The 26,685-nt window shown below is 37.7% G+C and overlaps 1 protein-coding gene across 1 annotated transcript in view; it reads right to left on the minus strand.

Moving 5' to 3' along the window:
- mipol1 (mirror-image polydactyly 1) overlaps window positions 1-26,685 on the minus strand; it is a 99,055-nt gene that overhangs the window by 46,291 nt on the left and 26,079 nt on the right. The window contains exons 3-9 of the mRNA XM_055172443.2: window positions 22,207-22,291; window positions 21,320-21,393; window positions 14,963-15,173; window positions 13,882-14,014; window positions 9,036-9,141; window positions 6,512-6,641; window positions 294-327 (exon numbers count right to left, since the gene is read on the minus strand). Coding sequence (XP_055028418.2) covers window positions 294-327; window positions 6,512-6,641; window positions 9,036-9,141; window positions 13,882-14,014; window positions 14,963-15,173; window positions 21,320-21,393; window positions 22,207-22,291 — 773 coding nt within the window. The remainder of the gene's footprint in view (window positions 1-293; window positions 328-6,511; window positions 6,642-9,035; window positions 9,142-13,881; window positions 14,015-14,962; window positions 15,174-21,319; window positions 21,394-22,206; window positions 22,292-26,685) is intronic.

A 26,685-nucleotide genomic window follows, 5' to 3' on the forward strand; every position in this document is an offset into this window, starting at 1 on the left:
ACACCAATGACAGACAGCACTAAACTCTTAAAAGTGTTGGGTTGTTTCAACCCATAGTTAGGTAAAAACAACCCTAGGGTAATTCATAACCCAACAGTTGGGATTGTCCATATTCTGATTTGAAACAACCCAACATTTTCTAGAGTTTAGTAATTATGAAGTCTTTCAACAAAATAAGAATGAAATCACCCACAATCCTTTGTTTCTCAAGGCCATCCTTTCATTTAAAATAGTGGGACAAAAAGGGTACACGGAAGAATCAAAGATGAGATCCTCGAGTGAGGACGGCTTACCACATTACTGTCCTCCGGTTTAATATTCTCCAGCCTGCAGAGAGATGGAAAGACAGAGAAAGTGAGAGATGAAATGTAGTGAGGTTCCTTCAGTTTCCATTCCGTCATTCTGCAAAATGAAATCACTTCCCAAATCCAGTAATTGCATTCTGTGGGTCTGGGCAAGGAGGCAGGAGACACACTCGGAGATATTAAAAGTGCCGCGGCTGCTCGAGCAGTTATTTCACCGTAATGCCCGTTCTGCTCAGAACTGACAGCGAATTGTTAAGTTATTAATGTTTACTACTTCATATGACTATTGGGATCAATTGTTCATATGTGTGGGGAACTGAGGAAGAGATTTAGGATGAATCTTTCATGCCAAACCTGCCAAGACCATCCTTATGGAGGCAAAGACAACAGTAATTACAAAGGCGAATTCACAGATACTTGCCATTCGCGCTTGAAAGTATTTATGACTACTAAGGTTTTTCATATAGACCTCAAAGAGGTATAACAAACACAAATTTACAAAGATTTGTTCATGGCTAGTGTAGTGCCATGGCAAAAAAATGTAAGTGTCCTATTAAATGCATGAAATATACACTTTTTAGTAAATATGCACAATATATACATACATTATCAATAGGTTATCTTTTAAAAAAAAAAAGCGATTAACCAATGCTATTGCAATTTGTACGCTAAGTGGCTAATATTATCACAACCACATTTGTACATTTTTGTATGATTTGCCTTTGCCCCTGTGACGTTGGGGTTAGGGGTGCGATTTTGTTAGTTTTTTTGATAATCGTACGTTTTTGCACAATTAACATTGTATGAATTTTTATGAATTAGCCAATTCGTAAAATATGTACAAATTCTAGTAAGATCAGGCTGAATTAACTCAAAATTTATTGTGGCATATCTTTGCTATAAAATCGCTTTCACAAAGCCAATTGAAGCTTTCCAGAAAAAGTATTTTTGTCAGGGTTAAATGAGATTGAAAGCATTTTACATGGAGTCCCACACTCCGTTGCAGGTCACAAAACTTGAAAGTGCCCAAAAAAGGTCTTTGTTTTTAAAACGGTTTGATCCACTAGCATTTAAACTATCTAATCAAATCCGGTTTCCGGAGTTACACAGCCAATCACACGCTATAATACATCTATGCTGTATAAATTGTATAAATTGCATAAATCCTGCATGCTTCTACACACCCGCAAAATTAAAAAATTTGATAAAAAAGTAAATGTAAAGTAAGAGTATCAAAATAAGAAGCATACAGTTACAAACATCTCTTGTTTTCACATTTAAGGGGAAAACCTTCATTACCGCAATGTGTCCATGACTGGATTTTGGTTCTTTGACATGAAAATATTTATAATTAAAACGTCTAAAAAATCAAAAGCTTCAGTGCATGTTATACTACAAACATTTACAGTAAAGAAACATGAGGTATTTGGTGATCATTGGTAAATGCAGAGCCAATAATAAGGAATATAAATGTGTAAGACCAATTTTCTCATCCTCCGCAACAATTTTCAATCATTGTTTAAGCCCTCAACGAACTAACATTTAAAAAAATAATAATAATAATTTGTTGGAAGGGACATAATTGACCGTGACACTCAAGATGGCTACCAGGTAAGCAGTTCTTATTTTTTATCTCCAGATAAAAGTTGAAATTTTGTTTGTCATAGTACCTAAACAACATTTTAGTTCTCATTACCGAAACATGAGTTTGTAAATGCATATATTTAAAGTAATATCATGTTGCGGTAATGATAATTTTTGATAATGATGATCTAAAACATTTAAATAATTCTATAGGAAATATTTTTTAAATCCTCTAAAAATAATGGTTATATTAAGTTCAGACCTTAATCTTATATTTGAAAAAATATTCTTCAAGGGCTTTTTAAAAAATCTGATGCTGGACACTTTCTAAATCTGGATTTCGTGAGAATCACCCATCTGTGTGATTCTCCTTTAAGAGCAAATCGGACTCCTCCTCCAGAAAGCAGGCAGAAAAAACAACAACCCTTGCACTCATTTACAAAGGCATTACACAGATCTCCATCCATTATAAAAGTACATACTCATTCACACGCCGGACTCAAGGGTGACCTCTGAAAATAAGGGCTTAGAACACCGTCAACCATATTCCCCCAAAGATAATAGGATTTCACTTGGCTATCAATTATCATTTTTTGGAGTGAGGGGCCAGTATGGGTGCTCGAACACAGCTAAGAAAGGAATATGCTTTTATAATTAGATTTTGAAGACATCTCGCACTCATTGGATGACTGGAAAATGCATTTCATGCCTCTCAATAATTGCAATTCGTTTGAGTGACTCGAGTAACCATCAATAAATCATGATACCCAAATGAAATATTAAACAGGGCGCAAGGTGATGAATACTATATGGAGGATGTAAAACAATAAAGAATGCAAAGTGGATGGAAACCTAATTTTTTAACATTTCCAAAAAGATGTAAACATGCCAACTACTGTGTGTGTTACTTGAAAAAAATGCTAGGTTGTTTTTAAGCCCTGGTTGGGTCAAAAAGAGACTAACCCAACTGTTGGGTTTAATTTATTAAGAAAACATTCATATTTGACCCAACCATGGGTTGAAACAACCCAACATTTTGGGTTGAAACATTCCAGCATAGATTAATTTATAACCCAACCGTTGGGTTGGTTCCTTTATACCCCAACCAAGGGTTGAAAATAACCCAGCATTTTTGGTGTAAAACATGTATAGTATTTAATTATTTAACAATTTATGTTTGGTCTCTTTATTAAAATACAGACAGAAAATATAGAAAATATAAAATAAACTATTAAAATGGCTTCTTTCTCAAAGTCGGTATTTAGTGTGACCTCTCTCGGCACCAGTGGTGGCAGGTGACTTCTTTTTCAAGGGTGCACGATGCGAAGCTTGTCAAAACATGTATTTAGCGCCTTATAACCTCTATAGTGCAAAAAAATGTCAGTGCCACGCGTATTACAAGTTCAGGTGCTAGAAGGAGTCTAAGAGGCGCGCATTCAGGTCCGAGCAAGAGTCCAAAACGCATTACAAGCTGTTTCGTACAAAGTAAAACCCACAAACCCTTTTATGCGAGGGGAAGCATGCAATTCGCATGTTGATGTGAAACTATGATGATAATAATAATAATAACTATCGGCAACTATAGTCATGAAGGCCTGCCAATAGCGAGATGTCTGACTATCGCCGATACACAATACTATCGTCTATCGGCACAACCCTAGCCTGGTGCAGACACTTCGAATGGGTTTATGATAAAAGAGAAGCTCACGTTTTACATGCGTAACCAGAGTTAAGTGTTAAATTAGTGTCTTGCGAGGATTTTGTGAACATGAGCATCTCTTTTATCATGAACCCTTTCGATGCGTATGGCGCAGGCATGTATTTTGACATGACGCATGATGCACATGGTTCACATGACACTCCAAACACATTTTTAATTCATGCCCCTCAGAAGAGAAGTCACCGGCAACCACTGTGTGGCACTAAACACATTTTGAACACTTTTAAGGAGACTGAAGTCCTGAAGTCATTCGATTGGAATTAGGATTTAATTTTAGGTTTAAGAGATCCTGCAGGTCCCTTCTATTTCTCAAGTGCAAGATGAGCTCACACTAAATACTTGACACTTATAGTTTATAATTATATTGTTTTTTTAACTGGTGGTATTCTAATAAAGAGACTGAGAAATAATTACATATGGTCCAGTATTCCATTGCAAAAACAACAAATCTAATGGTGGCTTAGAAGTTTTACACAGTACTGTATGTATATATAATATATATGAGCTTTATTCCCTGGAGGTCACAGGGTAATATGTTTGAAAAACCCATCACTAAACAACAGCACCTTCACAGCTTCATCCCTAGCACCTGCATAATCAGCCTTATATTATATAAAGAAGTTCATATTAATTAGGACGCAGCAGGTAGGGGGAGATGGTAAACAGGCCGAAAGCACAGGATTGATTTCCTATACAGTGGAACTTTTGACTGACATACCATCACCAATGTATTTTTGGATTTTCACCTCAAACTCATCTATTCATTTGGCTTGTCTTCTAATAGGAGGAACAAATCAGATACTATAAACTCAGAAACACAACTTGAGACTTTAAATTTAACACCTTTCAGAAGCATTTTGAGCTTTAACTCCTTCCCCGCCATTGACAAGTTAGCTCGTCAATAAAGAGAAAACTCTTCCCTGCCAATGACAAGTTTTTCCGGCAATTCGTATTTTCACTATTATCCATGAGGTGGCGCTCTTACCCAACTTATAAAACCCGAAAGCAACCCCTTAGGGAAAACAGTTGTATGTTTTGATCATCGCTCTGAATTTGATCTCTATCAGAAGTCCTTCACAAAAATGCAATTATTTTTAAAGAAACCTACCATATTTGAGAGGTGATTAAAAGAGAACAAATAAAGGTAGAATGAAATGCTTTTTTGTTTGAAAGCAGATGGTCTGTTCTTATATACTGTATGTTTATATATTTAAAGAAGAACATTTTCTGAAAGGCATTAAACTTTTATGAAACTCATAAAAAACACTGGCACTGGCTGGCATCTTTTTTATAAAACATTGGCAGGGAAAAAGTTAATAGCCCATACACATCTTAGCTTATGATGCTACAGTATTTTTTACATAAAATCATCCTACATAATGTAAAGAACAGATCTGTAAAAATATAGCCTTAATATCTTTAATATTGACCGAGGAAGACCATATCAAAAATTGAAATCAATGATTGCAATCAAGCTTTGATGCTCTTTTCCAGATTGTAGCCTGGATTTAAAGTCCATATTTTTTTGGAATATTGTGTTATTTTTTACAAATGACTTATCTGTGAGCTTCACTATTTAAAAAACTTAATGTGCCTTCCTAATCTTAAATCAAAAAAGCTCCTCCCCTCCTACTTCCGGTCACAAGGAATGGTCCGTGGACAGGGCCTGGAAAAACGCGGCGATTAGCAAGCAGTGGCGGCCGGTGATTTCTTTTTTCAAGGGCGCTCGATGCGAAGTTCTTCACAACATGTATATAGCCCGTCATGTGTGTGGTTCCTTTTTTTAAAATGTGTGTTTTGCACATCGAGAGATCCTGTGTGCATCATGTGTCTTGTCAAAATAAGTGTCTGCTGCCGACGCGTCTGAAGGGTTTATCTCATGCGTACTCAGAGTTTACTGTTAATTCTTTCGCCGCCATTGACGAGATATCTCGTCAATCAAGAGAAAACGCTTCCCTGCCAATGACGAGATTTTCCGTCTTTCCGCAACCTTTTTAAAACACGGAAGTATTGCACTATGGCAAGCCTCCTCAAGGTAGGATGAAACACTTTTTTTTTTTTTGAAAGCAGAGAGTCTGTTCTTTCATATGGTATATTGTATGTTTATACATTTAAAGAAGAACATTTTCTGGAAGGCATTAAACTTTTGTGAAAATCATGAAAAACGGCGTGTTATTTGTGAACATGAACGTCTCTTTTATCATAAACGGTTTTGACGCGTGTGCAGCAGGCACTTATTTTGACTAAACACGTAATGCACATGGTTTACATGACGCAAGAAGCACATATTGAAACTGCAAACAACACACACGACACTCCGAACACTTATTTTGAATTAGCGCCCCTCGGATGAGCAGTCACGAGCCCCCACTGTTAGCAAGTAGCAACATAACCCAACTTCTATTTATCCAATCTCTTCTTGATAGACGAATTCAAGTCCCGGCCTATTTTATTTCTCATTTTTACACGGAAATACTTTACGACAGGGAAAAATAAAACAATCGTTACTTCCGTTTCTTGCCTACTTTAAAAGATAAGGTCATGATACTGAAGTCAATTCCCTGCTTGTAGACATTAGAACATGATTTTTAGAAGATTTGACATTAAATGTGACATTACGAACAGTAGAAAGAGGACAAATGATGGGAAGAGAGAGAAAGATTATCATCAATTATGTAACTTTTTGCATTCTGTTCCTAAAAGAAATCCGTTCTGGTTATTTCTCAGTGAACATTACTGAAGAGCGTGATATACGGTACGCCTAATTTGAGTATGATGAGCCAGGACGTGTGAAAATCGCAAAAGAAACCGATCAACGGAGAGCACAGAAATGAGAGAGCAGAACATTGTGTGGTTGAACAGGCTGAACAGAAGGGCTCTGGAGAGACAGAATAGCACATACTCCAGCGTCGCCTCCTGAAGCTTCTTGGCCCGGAGTAAAGCTTCATCTCTCTCCTCGTTCGCCAGACGCAGTCTGGCCATCACAGCCTGATCTCTCTCCTTCTGAGCCTTATAGATCTCTTCCACTAACACTGGAAGAGAGAGAGAGAGAGAGACAGACACACACAGAGAGAGAGAGAGAGAGATATTATTTGGGTATTGCACACTCCAGAGCTCCAGCTGCACAATAACAAGGCTAAGCTCTTCGGGAAAGAGGTTATTGCAGTTGAAACACTATGGCATAAGTATTAATAACTCTAAGTGAGCCTTATTTTGAAAAGACAGCTTTCCCCAGAGAGATGTGTGTGTGTGTGCGCGCCCAGAGCAATAAAACAGCAGCAACACCCCGAAGTCAGAGTTTTAGGCATGTGTAGGCTGTGGAGATATTTTATTTATGAAATTTCAGCACGGAAACGCTCTGGTTTATCAACATTGTAAGAGAACAGCGATGTCAGCTTGGATGTCAGAAACCATCGGAAAAAAATCCACACACGGGAGGACAAACACGACTGCGTTTGACCCTCAGACGGTCCATGGGCATGATGGCGTATGAATTTCAAATGCAATAACAAAAATAGGGGGCGATAGCAAATGAGGGGATTATTTAATAGGTTAAAAATAATGAATTTTATGACTCCAGGCTTGGGTTTCCAGGAAACATGTATGCCTTGAATATGCCGTATAAAAGCATCTGGGTGATTCTCGGGAAATTAGACTTATGAGGTGTCATGAAGCATTTTGATAAAAAAAGTAAATGCAAAGTTAGAGTATCAAAATAAGAAGCATACAGTTACAAACATCTCTTTATGTACTATTTTGCACATGATTTCAAATGACATCATATAAACCAATTTTGTTGTTTTTTCTACATTTAAGGGGAAAATTTCATTACCGCAACGTGTCCATGATTGGATTTGGGTTCTTTGACATGAAAATATTTATAATTAAAAAATCTAAAAAATTAAAAGCTTCAGTGCATGTTATACTATAAACAATTACAGTAAAGAAACGTGGTATTTGGTGATCATTGGTAAATGTAGAGACAATTAAAAGGAATATAAATGTGTCCAAGAAAAATTTTCTCATCCTCCGCAACAATTTTCAATCATTTTTTAAGTCCTCAAGGAACTAACATTTTCAAAAAAAAAAATTATTGTAAGGGACATAATTGACTGTGACACTCAAGATGGCTACCAGGTAAGCAGTTCTTATTTTTTCTCTCCAGATAAAAGTTGAAATTTTGAAACTTTTTAGTTCTCATTACCGAAACATGAGTTTGTAAATCCATATATTTAATGTAATATCATGTTGCGGTAATGATAATTTTTGATAATAATAATCTAAAAAATTTAAATAATTCTATAGGAAATATTTTTTAAATCCTCGAAAAATAATGGTTATAGTAAGTTCAGACCTTAATCTTATATGTGAACAAAAAAAAGGCTTTTTAAAAAAATCTGATGCTGGACACCTTCTAAATCTAGATTTCGTGAAAATCTGGCAAATGGATAAATGCAAAAGTACTCAATACAATAAACTTAATATTTACATTTATGCATTTACAGGTATGCATTTGACAGATCCAAAGTGACTTGGTGCTTCAAGCTTTATGTTTTATCAGTATGCGCGTTTATGCGCCTTTTGAGCTCTACCATTGAGCTACATGAAATCTATGCAACGAAAACCCTGACCCACTTTGCACCAGACCATAAGATCACACATTGAGACAATGAATTTGCTAAAATCCACAAGATTTTGGGATTAGCACACTGTCCTCAGCTCCATCTGTAATTCTGTTAAAAGCATCTCTGTGATCCATCATTGCGTAAATTCATTCCGGCATGTTACGTTGGCTTCACAATAAACAGTCACTCCTGCGTTAAGCCATTACAAAGTTCACAAAGCAAATCAATATTGCATTTTAGCTGGAATTTGCTGATTAAACATCACCACCTCGAAACATGCAAATCATATTGAAATGAGGGCGGCAAATACATGCATGATCATCGTCTTATTAAACGAACAATTGGCTGCCTAATTGTATTCCATATGTGTCACGCGCCACGTATTTTCGTTTAATTAACAAAGTGCGAGATGACGGTTTTCAGCGAGTTAAGACGAATCGAAAAGTGAATATTGGCTAAATTTAAATATTTGTTCACCAAAGGTGAGAGCGTGTAAATGCCATTGACAAAATAATCAGTTACAAAAGAGAGCGATCGCTTCTGATGAGCGCTTTACGTTAAACATACAGTTGTTTACAAACGTGGAAGTGTGCCTATCTAGACATGTACCAACTAATTAATTTAAAGTGTTTATTTTTTGACAGCGCTGGAAGGTCAGATGTTTCAATTTGTAAATCTAGGCAATCCTTAACATCACGTAAAAGTGCTCAGTTGGGTTAAAGGGTAAAATCTATCTCTGTTGAAGGCTGTCAAAAGGCTTCGGTTTTTTGTTTATTCCTTAAATCATCCATCCTGTCGTACCTGCTGCTCTCTCGCTGGCCTGGGCCTCCAGTTTAGACTCCTGTAGCTGACAGTCCAGCAGCTTGGTTTCCATCTCTTTCTCCTTCATTGCCAACTTGTCCTGAAGCTACAGACAAACACATAATGAACAGATAGGCGCACACAGACCCACACAGACCCACACACACACAGACCGACACACACACACACACACACACACACACACACACACACCATAGACAGATAGACAGACAGGCAGGCAGACACACTGACACACACACGCACACCCTTAGACAGACAGACAGACAGCAGACAGACCGACACAAACACACACACACACACACACACACACACACACACACCAATAGACAGACAGACAGGCACACATAGAGACAGACAGCCACACATATAGACAGACACCACATTTAAAGACAGACAGGCACATATACCGACATACACTATATTTAAAGACAGACAGGCACACATAAAAGACAGACAGGCAAACATAAAAGACAGGCAGGCACACATACAGACAGACAGATATGCAGAGAGTCAAACACGCACATATATAGACGACAGACAGACAGGCAGACACACACGCACACAGATAGACAGACAAACAGGCACACATAAAGAACGACCAATAGATACGCAGACAGTCAGACATGCACATAGACAGACAGACAGATAGACATGCATGCATGCAGACAGACAGACAGACAGGCACACATGCAGACAGACCAATAGATAAGCAGACAGTCAGACATGCACATAGACAGACAGACAGACAGACAGATAGATAGACATGCATGCAGACAGACAGGCACACACACGCATGCAGACAGACAGACAGGCACACACATGCAGTCAGACAGATAGATAGATATGCAGTCAGTCAGACACACGCATAGACAAACAAACTGATAGACATGCATGCAGACAGACATGCAAACAGACATGCATGCATCAGATAGACAGTCACACATAAAGATAGACAGGCATACATACAGACAGACAGTCACACATAAAGATAGACAGGCACACATGCAGACAGACCAATAGATACGCAGACAGTCAGACATGCACATAGACAGAAAGACAGACATGCACATGGACAGACAGACACACACACACACACACACACACACACACACACACACACACACACACACACACACAGAAAGACAGACAGACAGACAGACACACACACACACACACATGCAGTCAGACAGATAGATAGATATGCAGACAGTCAGACACACACATAGACAGACAGACATGCATGCAGACAGACAGACAGACAGATAGACACTCACACATAAAGATAGACAGGGACACATACAGACAGACCAATAGATATGCAGACAGTCAGACATGCACATAGACGTACAAGCATGCATGCAGACAGACAGGCACACATACAGACAGACAGTCACACACACATAATCATAGACAGGCACACATACAGCTAGACAAACCAATAGATATGGTGACAGTCAGACAGGCACACAGACAGACAGACAGACAGGCACAGACATACAGACACACACAGTCAAACAGATAGATAGATATACAGACAATCAGACACGCACATAGACTGACAGACTGATAGACATGCATGCAGACAGACAGACAGACAGACAGACATGCATGCAGACAGATACGCACATAGATAGATAGATAGACAGGCAGACAGACGGACAGACAGACAGGCGGATAGACACACACACATAGACAGACAGACAGGCGCACATACAGACAGACAGGCGAACATACAGACAGACAGGTGAACATACAGACAGCCAAGCACACATGCAGACAGACAGATAGATACACAGACATTCAGACAAGCACATAGACAGACAGATAGGCAGACACACACACAGGGTTAAACTCAGAGAGATTTGTAAAAGTAAAATAGTTTTTCAGACCAATAAGTACTTTACAAATTGTCATTTCATCCAGGGTGATTAATGCCATTTTAACAACCAATCTACTGGACGATTAACAATAGTTTGTTTTATTTGTGTTTTTTCAAAACCTACAGACGGAAAGTTTTTGTCCAAAAACTTTTTTGACTGACATGTGTGCAAACATTGTGTAAAAACCTGTTTACCAATGTGCATATCTCACAAAAACTATTAAGAAATGTCTGATTTATGTTAATGTCACTTTCCTTGACTCATTTAATATATTGGAATTATCTCTATAGACGGTTTCATCGGAAGCACATGCAGTGATGCGATTACGTGTCTGAGCGGAACTTTACTTACGGTCTCTGTTAGTTTAATGGTCTGACTAGTTGCTAAACTGAACTCTTGAACAAATAACTCTTCGAAAGTAACAAATGTTTTTTTATTTTCCTAAAGACAAGGTAAGATAGCGATCATGGATTACCGCTTTTTGATGGGAGGTTTGACAGCCGATCTGTAGTTAAGATTGCTTACATTAAGTACATATTTTACACAGTAGCTCAGTGTGGATATGCTTTAGCTATCATTTGAACTAAATTAATCTCTGTGTTGTTTATTCTGTTTGTTATCAGAAATAAACTACTCTAAAAGGACTTTGTTGTTATGGATCCTATGCGGAGTTTACCGGAAGTCACGTGTGTTCCACGAAAGCCGCTTGTTTATGTTGTTACTGCTAAAACGGTCTAGATATTATTCAAACACTGCTGAGTCAGGTCAAACTTCCATATTTGTATCACAGTCTCACATAATTCAGATAACCTAATAAAAAAAGAGGAACCTTCATGTCCCATCCATAAATCTGGTCTGGGAATGACACTCCACAAGCATTTCAATGACAGGTTTAACCTACTGTCTTAAATATTTACATCCTTTTTGTTTTTGTCCTGCTGGACTTTGAAACATGACGGTCTGGGACAGAGTTGTGAAGATCACTGCCAGCACAAACACATTCTCAGGACATGTTCCTGCCCTTCTGTCAGGAGTCACAGTTACTTGCAAACCGGGGACATAAATTACAATCATTTCAGACGGCCCACCCCTTCTCGAGCCCTCAAACGCTTCTTCTCCAGATGGGTTCAGGTATGGCACACAAAAACAGCAGCTGCATGCTGATCCGTATCAACCGGATGACCCTGCTAAGTGCCAATAAAATTTTAAGGTTGAAATTTATTGCCAATGTTTCTAAATGAGTTGTTTGCACCAAGACATGAGATCCAACTTACAATACTACAGACTGAGATCAACGTGCATTAAACTATTTTACTAATTATCAACAATAAAGCAATACGAAACAAGTTGCTGTCACTATTGAAATGAAAATTACTTATCTATGTAAGATCAGCTAGCTATCCCACCAAACATTAGCCATCATTTCACTAGCTGCGTTTTTATTAAAGATTTGCGCAAAATTCAAGCTTTATTTTCTAAACTTCGACCAAAAACTATTGCAAAATGACAGCGTTTCTGTTAACCGATGTTATGAGACTAAAACGTAATTTTGTGTGTCATTCCAAAAACAATAGCAATGGAATGCACAGAACGGCACGGGATAACAATCAAAATAACGCGAAAGTGACTAAAGCGTACAGAGCAGTCGACTCCCGAATTTCGCTTGCGGTATTTTGATGTCATGTGCTTTCCGTTCTTGTCATCCAAGTCGAACACACCTCGTCTGTCTTGTCTTCCAACAAAACATGCTGCGTCATTTCAAAATAATGATTATGTGTCATCAATGTAAATGCCATTGTTTTCATTGTAGTTTTGCGATATATTCTTTTTCGAATTGCCTTAAAAATCACCTCACCCGGCCGTAAAACTTTTTTGCGATATATGTGAGCGTATTCAAAATTGCTGTGTTTCCACTGGGTGCATTTTCAATTCGCTATTTCAATTTGCGCAATTTGAAGGGTAATGGTTAACTATGGACCCAGTATAGTCTGGCTATGAGTAACCAACTTGATTACCTTTTAGTTTTGCCAAAATAACTTGCAAGATTTATATTCCATCTTGTACAGTAAGCAAAGTCAACATTGATAACAAGGTGTTTCGTTTTATTTATTTATTTTTGGGCTGTGGTCAGACGCGTATACAATTTCCACAGTCCGAATTTTACCTTGTTTTAGTATAGGCGTCTGGGTTGTGTTTGGATAGCTACTAGACATATTTTTAAATGCAAAATCGCTTTATGGTGTGTATCTAATATTACTTGGGTAATGTTTTAGCATTAGAATAAATTTACAGTAGTCAGTCCTTCCAGAAAAACTCAGCTTTTTTGTGATTGTTGCGGGCAAAAATCCTTGATCTTGCGGCAAGTTTTCTTAAAAAATGCGATGGAATATGCTGGATATTTATGCAATTTTATGCGATGAAATTGCGGGAACTTGCCAAAGTTGCGGGAACCTGCAAAAACAGCTTTTGCAGCTTTTGATTGATGTTTAAGTCGTGTAATTACGTCACTTCCTAAAATTCCCATGACAACAGGGGCATGGCTGCGCATGTGTGAAGTAATTGCAACATTTTAAACTTTCTGCTAAGATATATATGACTTTTTGCTTCGAAAATGAGGGGATTATGAAATCATGCAAGCCCTGCATATTTTGCGAGCAGAAATCTGCAATTTATGTGGCGAAAGTGTGGCGTATTTTAAAAATGCGGCCCCCACATAATTATGACTTTGGTTGATTATTTATTGAATCATGCGATTTGAATCGCGTTTTCCTGGCGGGACTGAGTAGTGTTACTATTAGTTTATAAAGATAACAAAAACAGACAGTTTGCTATAACATAAGGCCACAATAGTTGAGAAGCCATGAGTAAAAAAATCTCTTTCCACAATTCAACCCCAGAAGGAAAATCACAAAGAATACTGAACTTTTCTGTATGTGTGCATTTACCCTTTTATTGAGGTCTCTAAGCGAATCCAGTTCCTTTAAGAGAAATGCAATGTTCTTCTCTTTATCCAGAACTGGGATTTGCTTTTTGGAGTCACTGATAACTTTGGATCTCTCTTGGTCCTCGTGAGTTTGCCTTTAAAGACAAAAGTTCATTAGAAAATCTTTTATATTAGACTCCCAAACGGGCAACAAAATTGAAGCACATTCACATTCGTGCAATTATCAAATACACAAGGGATGCACTCTCCCACTTTCTAGAATATTACTGTGACTTATTTACTTTGAGATATTAGTCAAATCATACAGTTTGACCTTTAAGATAATATTAAAGTATTACTGCACTGTATTGCACGGTAAATTACTTCCCTCTTGTAGCCAGGAATCGGATTCGGTTCTTATTAAGATGGCAAAGAAAATGCATTGAAATCTATATTTATCAGTTGACGATTCACGTCTTGAAATTATTAAAATAATCGTACAATGGACAGAAATGCTAAAAATGAGCATTCATTTGATGTTCACACTCTATGGAAGGCCTCATAATCGAGATCACGCTGAAAAGGTCACACAGGTTGCATTGCACAGGATATGGCACACTAGCTACTATTTTAGAAAATTGAGTATGCAGTGTGTATAGTGGGCACGGTATACATTTGCTGCTATGCAAGAATGTATTTGCCAATATCTGAAGAATAGAAGCAAAGCACACTGTGCAGAATATCGTATCCCACAATGCATTACACTCAAATTGGCCTTTCATATGAACCAGATTGAAAACATTTTATTTACCCATTACTTAATAAATTGGCAAAGCTAAGACATATTAGAGATTAAAATACAAAATACTTAATATATTTTTGAGAATTGAAATAACTTGAAATATGAAATAAAGCATGCATAGTAGTTAAGGACATATCAGAATGTTGCAGCATGAAATATTAAAATATTCAAGCAAGATATGTAAATAAAGTACACATCAATATTAGAATGATGCTTTGAAGCTGAAATGCTACAATGAATGTATGTTCAGGTGTAGTGGTGTGTATGTAAACATGATAAGTACTCTTTCTGTTCTCCTGACCTGAGCGCAGTAGACGCAGGTTTGCTGATGTGAGGTGTGTGAACCGGACTGTCGGTTGTCTCATTTCTGTCCTGTTCTTGCTGTGATGTGGCTCTCTGTAGAGGCCGTTTCTCCTCCATTATTCTCACTTCAGTTGCAGGCGTGCGGGGTACGGGTGGAGGCGGAGGGGGTTTGGATGGCAAACCTTCACTGGGATGTGGAGTCTTCAATACTTTGAAAAAATATAGAAAAAGTAAAAAAAAAACTCCAGACTACATTTTCCACAAATTTGATTCTTGTATTACTACGTTTTAATGTTGTCATTTTGTTTTTCATTTCTTTCATACTTCCGTTCGGCAAAAATCAGTGTAAAAATGTTTTCTGAGGTGTACAGAAGAGTTTTAAACAATATAAAGTTTATGTTTATGCATCTGACTTAGGCTGCGTACTAGTGGACTCACAATAGCCGTTGCATGCGCATATTGTCCACAAGACCTTAGGGTGTCCTATTTGTAATTTTAGGTTTTAAAAAGGGTGCTCATGGATAGGGCTGTCATGGTTACAAAATTTGGCTGACTTTTAATTGTCTAATAAATTGTGGCGATTATGACGATTAATTTACTGTTTTATTGCTTTGACATAAATAATTTTCATGTTTGTAATTAATTAAATTAAATTAAATATTTTGCAATGTTTACCTGGCAGTAAATATTAATACACAAAACAGTAATCTGATAATGTCTCATTTATACAGGCGCTGCAGCTCCCCCTTGTGTTTTTTAGAGAGATGTGCAATCATTGCGGTGATCTGAAATCATTGCGATGAGTTCTAACAATCGCGGTGAGGTGATTATTTAATCATTGTGACAGCCCTACTCATGGATGCCCACTTTCGGTTGATATGCACCCTTGATGCACACTTCTCCTGATCCCACACCTGTGCAAGCTTCGCAGCAGACTTCTTCCTGACAGTCAAAGCGTTACGTCACAAAAGTGCAGAATTGTAGGAAGACCGAAGTGTTCAGGGTGCCATTTAAGACAGGGCAATATAGTGCATTTAAGGTATACTTTTTAGGTATTTGCATTTCCTGAGATTCAGACCTTTGCAGTTTGTAAAGTTGAGCTTCGGGTTGAATAAACACTGACATAATGTTCATTTCAACTGAGATACGAGACAATAGTTAAACATCTCAAAAAGAGACTAAAGATAGAAAAACACAAGATAGACCATCACAACCATAAGACTTCAGTTCTTCTAGTGGAAGAATACAGTCTGATGGTTTGAAAAGCAGCTCTGTTGGATGGTTTGCGTCAGCTTCCTAAAAAGGAAACTAGGTCTGGACGTTTTTCACGAGGGAATGTGGCAGTCTGTGCCGAGTGACTGGCAGGAGAGGGAAACAAGGTCTTCTGTCAATGTTTCTGTAGCGCTCATGGCCAGAGACGCTGGCGAAGAGGCAAACACACAGGCCTGTCTATCTGGCAGCATTTCTGACGACACGTTCTGTTCCATAGGGAAACCTAGATGTACCCTGGACCATGTGTGATCAAAACCGAAAAGTGATGGTCCTTATATCAAAGCCGTTTTTTGAAAGGGCTAATTTCTGTAGCCAAGGTAAGAATGGCACAAAATTTAGGCAGAAAATGTAATGCAGAATACTGAGGGCATTACAATAAATAACTGCATTACATAAAAAGATGAAGCATGCAATTTCCACATAACTACAGTAGTAACATTAATTGCATTAATGCTATAATATACCGCAGTGGTCTCCAAAATGGTGCCCAGGTTGCCCGCACGAAGTCTATTCTATTAATAGCCTTCATTTTAATATTTATTTATTACTTTTTTATTTATTAGATTAAAATGATAAAACATAAAAAGAAGCTAAACAATTATAAAACATATCAACAAATAAAATAAAAAGTTGAGAAGACTATATTTAAAAAGTAGCCCTCCAGATAGTTTTATCCATGGTGGTAGCCCTTGCTCACAAAAAGGTTGGAGACCCCTGGTATACCACTTTCATACAGGTATCACAAAAATTTCCTGGTCTGCAATTGGTTGAAAAAACAAAGCCCCACCCCACACTCATGTCATTGCTTAAATTAACATTACTGTGTCACATTTTAAAAGCACCACTTAGCCACATTGTTATACTTTTCTTTTTATCTTAGTCATATTTTGGGGACTTTGACGCTTTTATTGACATAGAAGTGAATAGTTTTAACAAGAAAGCATTGGATGGAGATCGTTGTATAGGATCGGCAAAGGACCTTCGAGACAGTAATCGAACGTGAGCGCACTGGAGTTATACAGTGGCAAGAAAAAGTATGTGAACATTTTGAAATTTCATAGTTTTCTGAATAAATTTGTCATACAATGTGATCTGCTCTAAGTCAAGGGTACAACTTAGATGAACATAATGTGTCTAAAAATAAATACACAAAAAATTCTGATCTTTCATGTCTGTATTGAACACACTCATTCAACATTCAAAATGGCAGTAGAAAAAGTAAGTGAACCCTTAGATAACTATTGGACCCTACCCTTGGCAGCAATAACCTCAACCAGGCGCTTCCTATAGCTGTGGATCAGACCTGCACATCGTTGAGGAGAAATTTTAGCCCATTCTTCATGGCAGAACTGCTTTAGCGCAATCATTTTCATTGGACGTCTCATGTGTATGGCCCTCTTCAAGTCAATTCATAGCATCTCTACTGGGTTGATGTCTGGGCTCTGCTACTCCAAAAGGCGGATTTTGTTTTTCTAAAGCCATTCTGTTGTGGACTTGCTCTGGTGTTTTGGGTCGTTGTCCTGTTGCATCACTCACCTTCTACCCAGTTTCAGCTCACATACAGACATCCTCACATTATCCTGAAGAATTGTCTGATATACTTGGAAATTCATCTTTCCCTTAATGATTACAAGCTGGTCAGGCCCAAAGTGCAGCAAAGCAGGCCCAAATCATGATGTTTCGTCCACCATATTTTACAGTTGGGATGATGTTTTGCCGTGTACTTTCTATGCCAGATGTAGCGCTGTGTGTTTTTCCCCAAATAGTTCAATCTTAGTTTTATCAGTCCACAAAACATTTAACCAATACCGCTGTGGAGTGTCAATGTGCTCTTTTGCAAACATCAGGCATGCAGCAATGATCTTTTAGTAAGCAGTGGCTTCTTTGGTGGTGTCCTGCCGTGGATACCCTGCTTGTACAGTGTTTTACATATTGCAGACTCATGAACAGCGATGTTAGCAAGTTCCAATGATGCCTTCAAATCTTTGGCTGTCATTCTGGGTTGTTTATTTACCTCATTGATGAGTCTTCTTTGTACTCTTGGTGTCATTTTGACTGGGCGCCCATTTCTTGGTAGAGTAGCAACAGTCCCAAAGCGTCTCCATTTGTAGATTGTTTACCTAACTGTAGACTGGTGAATTTCTAAAGTCTTTGAAATAACTTGGTTACCCTTTCCAGCTTTATGTAAAGCAACAATTCTTGATCGTAACTCCTGTTAAAGCTCTTTTTGGCGAGGCATGTCTCACATAAGCGGGTGATTCTCACGAAACCATTGAAACACCACGGCACTAATGATTTTAGCTTTAAAATGTGTAATATAGTAACATTAAAAAGCATCAGATGTGTGCACAATGTGTGATTTCAACATAAGAATTTATAATTGTAAATTTTATCTCATTTTCTGCTAAAATTCTCATTACCGCAATGTGTCCGGCTGTGTTTGAACATGCGTTATGTTGTAATTTAATCAAATTAACACAAAAATATTAAGAAAAAAATAAATGGATGTTTTGCTAGACTACTTTAGATGACAGAAAAAATATTTACTGAATATTCATGTATAACAATAATGAAGAAAAATTAGGGAAATGATGTGTCCATGCCTGATGTTCTCATCCTCCGCAACACTTTTTGAGAACAGTTTAAGCACACATACAGAATTTTAATAAAGTTTGATTTTGAGTGACCAAGCACATGGACCAGTTACTTCAAGATGGCTACCAGGTAAGATCATTGTTTTACAGTTAATTTGAAATATTGTCTTGTCAGAATGCTTACACGACATTTTGATTATCATTACCGCAACAGATGCTTATTAAATGTTAATTTAATTAATAGAAGCATAATACTTTGATTTTAAATGCATGTGCAGAATCTCCAAATTATGTTCTTTCAGGTTTGTCATGTCATTTTGAAAATATGTCAGTGTTGATGTTTTCTGACTGTTGCGGTAATGAGATTTTTTAAGACTAATTTTTTAAATTATGTTACAAAAAGTGTTAAATGATAAGTAAAAGTTTTTAAATTAATGTTCCCATTTACTCCAGACTTTGTTTTTCAATGTCTGGTGGGAAAAAAAGTAAATTTAAGCAATTTTTACATTTTCATGCTTGACATTTTTAAAACCAAGTTTTCGTGAGAATCACCAAAGCGTGCTCTTCTTGTGCACAGCAAACTCCAAAAGTTTTATGGGTTTTTATCAGTCAAAGTAGCTGTAGTCCACACCTCCAAATGTATTAACCTAACAAGACTCTTGGTGTGCTAAAACCTGACTCCAATTAGCTTGAGGTAATTAACTCAAGGGTTCACATACTTTTTTCGCAAGCACTATGAGGTTTTTTGGTTGTTCTCAATAAAGACATGAAAGATCAGAATTGTGTTATTATTTTTAGTCACATTATGTACCAAATCTATTCCGAAAACTAGGAAATTCCAAAAGGTTTACATACTTTTTCTTGCCACTGTGTTTAGATGCAAAAAAATGTTATACCTTTCAAAGAAAAACACATATGGAGGGTTTATTCATTGTTGTCTTTGTATGTTAAGCACGCGCAGTCAAAAAAGTATGTTTACAACATCGAACAAAATGACATTTCACCTTTACCATCTCCAAGCAAATTAAACAGACAGCAACCTGAAGTGCACGCAGAGGGTCAAGTGCTACACTATGAAAGCAGCCTGGCTGTATTATAAAATATACATAAATCAGTTCAACATCAATGCAATTCAACACTGGCTGCCTAAATTGCTGTAGCATCAAAAGCTGAAAAAAACCCCAAGGTGAATCGCTCCGTGTTAATAAATGCATCTGATGCTCGAGACGCAGGATTGTGACCGCGATGTCCAAAAAGCGTCGGCTTAGCAGTCACAATTATTTAGCGAAAGGTCAGGTTTTGAAGTCGAGATCAGGGAGGTCTGCCTTATGGCTTTGTTGCTAGGGCTCGGCTCTCAGGATTGCTAGAGACAGTTATTAGTATTCCCCGTAAGAGACACCAGAGCAAACAGCAAATTCAAACCATGAATAATAACGCCAAACACACTTATAGAAGCCCTTTGTCACACTGCAAATATGCGACTTTTGGATACATTGTTCCCTAACCTGGGTTACTTCTTTAATTTTATCTCTCTCTATGGGTGTCTCTCACAAAGGTAACTGCCCCAGAGAATGCGTTAAAAGCGCCATTTCACTCACAAATGGGGTGAGCAGGGCTTTTAATCTTAGCAAGTCCCATTTCCTATGGGAACCAAGTCTCTCGTTTTAAAAGCCAGGCATAACTTTAGGAGCACCAGGGCAGGGCAATATTCTGAATATAAGAAGATGAGCCATTATAAATTCATGGGTGTAAATTTGAATTAACCACGCAACAATATGTTCAATAAATTCACACAAACAGTGGACTTGTGTTAGTCCAACACAACGCGTTAGATGTCCAGTTTTGGATTTCCATCTTGATTTCATTTCGAAAGTTTTGGCGGAAGTTAGGGCACCTTGAGAAATAATTTGTTTTAATATTACAATGCACAAATATTTATTTATATATATATAATTACAGCAGTGCATTTTTTCCTGTTCAGCTTCATGAAAGGATGCTAAACGGGGCAAAAAATGGTCAACAATGAAAACTCGTGTGGCCATTTCTTCGCTTGGCTACTGATAAAGAGAGCACAATAGAGAGTCATGTGCCATTTTACTAATGTCAGTCACTAATAACCAAACACGAGCTGTTTAACCCACTGCAAAAAGATTCAAGTGTTTCTGCGACAGCCCAAATGTATATTTGAGCAGAGGCAGAATAAATTTGCATATCAGGAGCGTTTGGTGAAGGGTTGGTAAATACTCTGTTTATCTCTCTTTGTCATTCCAACCAGCCTATCTAAATAGCGTCTCTTTCGTAGCGTTACGGCCAAGCTGATGTTATAATGCAGCAGGTCTCTGTTATGGTGGACGGCGATTTACACATGTAAATAAATGTTTATGCATTGTGTCGGACAGCATTTAGACATATAATATCTATGCATCAAACAAATAAGGATCAGAGATTGCCATTTAAAAAGACAATTTTCTTTGTTTCTATTGCATTACCCGGTATGATTTTTTCCTCCAAGGCTTTTGATGAACTTTGATTTGGAGACACAGATGAGTCTTGTTCAGAAGATCTGAGTGCAAAACAAAGAAATAAAATCAACTTTTTTCTGGTCATGTGTCACATCTACTCGATATCTAACAGCGGTGCAATAAAAGTGAAGCTATGGCTGACCCGCTCAGGTAAAGGATACAGGATATTGACAAACTGTACATCAATGACAGCGCTTTGATGGACTTGCTGTCGGCTTTTTCTCTAAAGCGCTGTATAAAGGCGGGACATGACACAAATATCAAAGACCTTCAAGTGTTCGCACCCAAAGAGAACCGTGTAGACAACTTGTAGCTATACTGTACATCTACGTCTAACAAACACAGCAATCTCAATGTAATGACAATATGTACAAATACATCTTTCTTTTGAATACCGTAAAAAAGACGGCAAATAAAATGTCTTAACAGTAAATTCAGTGCTTTTGCATGCAATTGGTTTTTGCACACTTTTTGTCCATGCATTCTTTGTTTTTAAATGTTGAAAATGTCAAAATACAACCAAAAATTCATTTAAAAGGTAAGTTGGTGTTGAATCGTTTTACAATAGTGAATATACCATGGATCAGGTCCCATCTCCACACGAAAATTGCACCCGTATTGCATTCAGATTCAAGATGAACAAACTGAACTAGCAGCTGATTTTTAAACATTGTAACACCGATTTGGATTTAGAAAACATATCTGTGCAAAGATATCATTACAGGATGTAATCATCGCCCCTCAACGTACACCGATAAACATTTCGCACATATTAAAAAACCGTCCTTAATTGTAACATGTGGAAGAAAGCCATTGACAAACAGTGTAAAATGAGCAGAGGAAAGCATCTTTACCCAAGTTGTGGTGTGGTCTCTGAACAATGGTGCCTTACGGGGGACGGAAACCTTTGTTTCAGTTCTTCATTGACTTTGGGATTAGCTGGAAATATATAGAAGGGATATGATTAATTTCAGTGCGGAAAAAATGCAGCCTCCTTTTCCATTAGACGTAGAAAGGTTAGTATTAATTAAAGCCTGTCAATATGATCTCGGGGTGCATGGTGAAGAGCGATCTTTAATAACCTCTGGAGTACAGGCAGCAAAACAAGGCGGGCGGCTTTTAATTTGCCCGCCTGAAATTATGCTTTAAGACTTGATCTCATCCACTGTGTACCGGCGCTTTACCTCGCAGTTTATGGAGGGCTAATGAACGCCGGCAATTAACAATTGGTAATCCCCTCCATGCAATTGATTTAATGCTTTTAGCTATCGGAAAAGTAAACAGGTATTTAATGCAGCTCAAGTCATATCAGATCCTAGTCGGGAATCGCCAATTAAAGCATCATCTACTCAGGTGTAATTAAATAATGGTGGATCATTTAGTTTAGTGAACGGAAGCTAATTCATAAGCAAGCAACAAACAGACAGGAGGCAATTAGGAGCGCTGACATTCAGACTATATGGAGCCTGTTGCTGGATGAATGATGCTATGAGATATGGTAGAAAGCTTCCCTCTAGTGGTGGTGGAGCTTCTGAGCGAAAAAAAAATCTATCATGTGAGAGTTTTATAGTGCTTAGTAACAAATATTCACAGTTCTGTCAACTGTAGAAGAATGCAAAATCCTTAAAGGGACAGTTCACAGAAAAATTGAAATTCTGTCATCATTTTTTCATCCTCAAGTTGTTTCAAACAGGCATACATTTATAAATTAAAGATATTTTGAGGAATGTTTGTAACAAAACCGATCAGAAGCACCATTTACTTCTCTAGTAGGAAAAAGAATACTATGGAAGTGAATGGTGCTTCTGATTGGTTTGGTTACAAACATTCCTCAAAAATATCTTCCTTTGTGTTCATCAGAACAAAGAAATTTATACTGGTTTGTAACAACACGAGATTGAGTAATTTTGGGGTAAATTATTCTTTTACAGAGCTGCAGAACACAGAATCATGATGACGCTCTTATAAATAAATACGTTACAAAATGTTATTCACAGCAATGATTTCTGGTTCCCCAAATAATCTTTAGTAAAATAAGCACCATTTCTTTCTTACCGTTTAATAGTGTTTATCCACAATAAGAAGCTTACGTGAAACAAAAAGGTTCTTAAAGGTGCCAAATAATGCATTGAAATAATATGTTAAATTGTTCTAAGATAGATACATAGAAAGTATGTGGCTTTATTAAGTGCAAAAATTATCCAGAGAATATCCAGTATCACATGTCCATTTAACCCTTTAACTGGCGCAGCCCTTTTTGAGTGGGGGGGTTGGTGAAAAGGTGATATACACCTTTAAATTAATATAACTCTGGCTTTTTTTTGGTCTAGAAGCCTAATTTTGGTTTTAATTTTGGTAATTTTTTGTTTTAAAGAAAACACTTCAACGTTTTTAGGGAAGTGTCTGGAGGTGAAAATATATTTTTTTTTAAAGCAGTTTGCATTTATTTGTAATAAATAAAAATGCAATATAGTTTAATTTTTAATACATAAAATTGTCAAAAAACTGAGGTTTGTGCTGGTTTGCTTTGAGATTTGCTGCATACTTGTGTCACAAATGAATAAATTACAGTTACTGCATTATTATTACTGCTAAAAGGTTTTGAAATATGAAAACTACATTCTTAGACCTTTCCAACAATATATAGTTTGTCGTGATAGATTAACATTTACATAGAAAATATTGAAATAAACGTAGGTGTCCCGCTCACGGGACAGCACCAATTAACGGGTTAAAACCTTTGCCTTTACTGTGGGTTCACACCAGCCGCATTTGAGGCATCAAATTTGCATCTACCACATCTAGTTTGCCGCTTGAACATTTGGGTTTACTCGCTTCATTCACGCGTAAAATTCTAGTTATCGAGAAATTCACGCGAAAATTCACGTCATGGGAGGGGCTTCTGCCACTCCGCTCGCTTTCTGTAATCACATCACTACTAGAGCAAGCTCGTGATTGGTTAACGCGGCGCGTTTTTCCGCCAAAGTTCACATTTTTCTAAACGCCTCATTTTCTCTGCGAGACCTCCAGACGCGCATCAACACGTCTTTACATTGACTTAACATAGAAATCACTCGTGTTTGACGCCTCTTCCGCGGCTGGTGTGAACGCAGCATTAGAATGAAATGGTCTATTTATAATTTATTTGAAAGGGTCATGAATAATAATGTTAAGCTCTGTTCTGATTGGCTGTTTCTCAGAGCAGCTTCTTTTAGTAGCTCTGTGTATGTGTAAACAGACCTTATATTTGAGCCTGTATCAGACGAAGATACAGAATTTGAGGAATAATTAATTGTTTGGAGAATGTTAATAAACATTTCTGAGTGGTAAGTTTGTGTTTTTTAGTATGGACCTGCAAAGCGTAACTGTAACGTCAATAGTAGAACTTCAGCCAAAATGCTAGCATATAGCATTAGCTAGCACACGGCGCTAACTCAGCAGTGACACTTTGTTTTTAGCATTTTAACAACATTGTAATTAATTTAATGTGTAATTTAAAGGCGGAGTCCATGATGTTTGAAAGCCACTGTTGATATTTGAAATCACCTAAACAAACACACCCCTACCCCAATAGAATCTGGACCTTCTGTTGATAGACCCGCCCCACACATACGCAACCCGGCATTTGATTTGATTTGATTGGCTATAAGTGTGTTTTGGTAGTCGGCCCGTCTCCTTCTCCAAACCGTTTTTCAAACATCGTGGACTCCCGCCTTTAATGTTGGGGCGTACATTTCGACTGTAACATTACAGTTGGTGTCATGTTGAGATTGGCCTGTTTTTCAGCAGTCTTTTGTATGCACAAGGTTTACATAAGAAGTTATTACCTCCTCATGATATGTCATTACCATATACAGAAGTCTTATTGATAATCTATGCCTAGGTAAATACAGTTTTACATTCACAGCACCTTTAAAGATGTTAAAGGTTCTTTATAGAGCCATGCAGCCAAAAATGTTTTAGGTATCCTGTAACGCCTTTATTTTTAATGGTGTATACCGGTACTTTAAATCCCATGCAATAAAATCTATTTACTTTTTGTTTTAGGAGAGTACATACAGTACAAGAGCTTGTTCCTTTTTTTATAGCCAAAAGCATATACGACAGCTATGAATAATGATTTGCTACTTGCTACTGCGAGGCAGAAGAAAGTGGTTGAGAAAAAATTGACCCTTTTTTATCCTAGCAAGCATTTCATTGGACAGGTTGAAAGTTGTTTTAACCTCATGCTGCATTTTTTTTTACAAGGATCTTATTTTTGACAGTGTATACAATATTTTATCAGTACCACATTTCATGCTCCAAACATAATACTCAACTATGTAGAAATATGTTCAGTTTATAACATTATATATTAGCCTATTTGCATTTAGTATTTTCTTCATTGGTGTGTGTGACCCAACCTGAACAGAGTTGCCACAAAAGTTTTTTAATTTCATGAGATCCATATGCAAATAACTAAACCATTGGACAAATTAGGATCAATTTCATGGGAAAGGAAACCGAGGTCAGGAAAAGGATCTAAAGGTCTGGGGGCATGATTTGAGAAAGAGGAAAAAGAGGTGAGAATAAATTTTAAAAGAAGTGAGAAGAGTGCTCGCTCTTGGGAGGTTGCGACTCGGCGGGTGGGGTGACCCCTGGGGCAGATGCCAGTGGAACGTTATCCCTGCGCCGTTAGCCAGCACACACAGCTCACACACCCTCACACGCTATTCAGCTCAGACACAGTCAGGCGTGAACGGACAACTGGCTTTTTGTGCCAAAAACCGCAGGGCTCCATTAATCTCAATGATAGACTCCGAGCAGAAGCCGCACTTTCACAGAGATGGAGAGGAAGATGAGGATGAAGAAAGAGTCTTAAGATAGTAGCTACGCCCAAGATGCCTGGTAATCCTTTAACGCTAACAAGAGAAAGCAGCTTTGGAAAGACAGAAAGGGAAAGCAACAAGGTAAAGCATACAGACGTGACCTTTTGATGTTCCCGTAATTTCCAGCGAGACGCATTACACAGTTCGCTTCACCAAATAAATTTGGCCCGATTCATTGATTGACGCCAGTTCCTGGGAGAATCAGACCCAAAAACGTAATGAAACTGATATCATCCAATAATCCGATATTGAAAAACGTAGAAGCGCTCGTTCTGGTTTAATGAAAGTTTGAATTGTGCGCAATGCAATAGGAGGCCCGATTCTGTTTGGCTGCGGCTCCAGATGGTGAATTTGCATCACATCTACATTTTCTACATAATCTGCTGGAGTTTCATGATAGATTAATGAGCTATTAGACCTGGCGCTCATAGGGTGAGACTGAAAACTACATTCGAACAAAAGTGT

Source organism: Misgurnus anguillicaudatus, chromosome 7 (assembly GCF_027580225.2).
Source record: "Misgurnus anguillicaudatus chromosome 7, ASM2758022v2, whole genome shotgun sequence".
Taxonomy (NCBI): domain Eukaryota; kingdom Metazoa; phylum Chordata; class Actinopteri; order Cypriniformes; family Cobitidae; genus Misgurnus; species Misgurnus anguillicaudatus.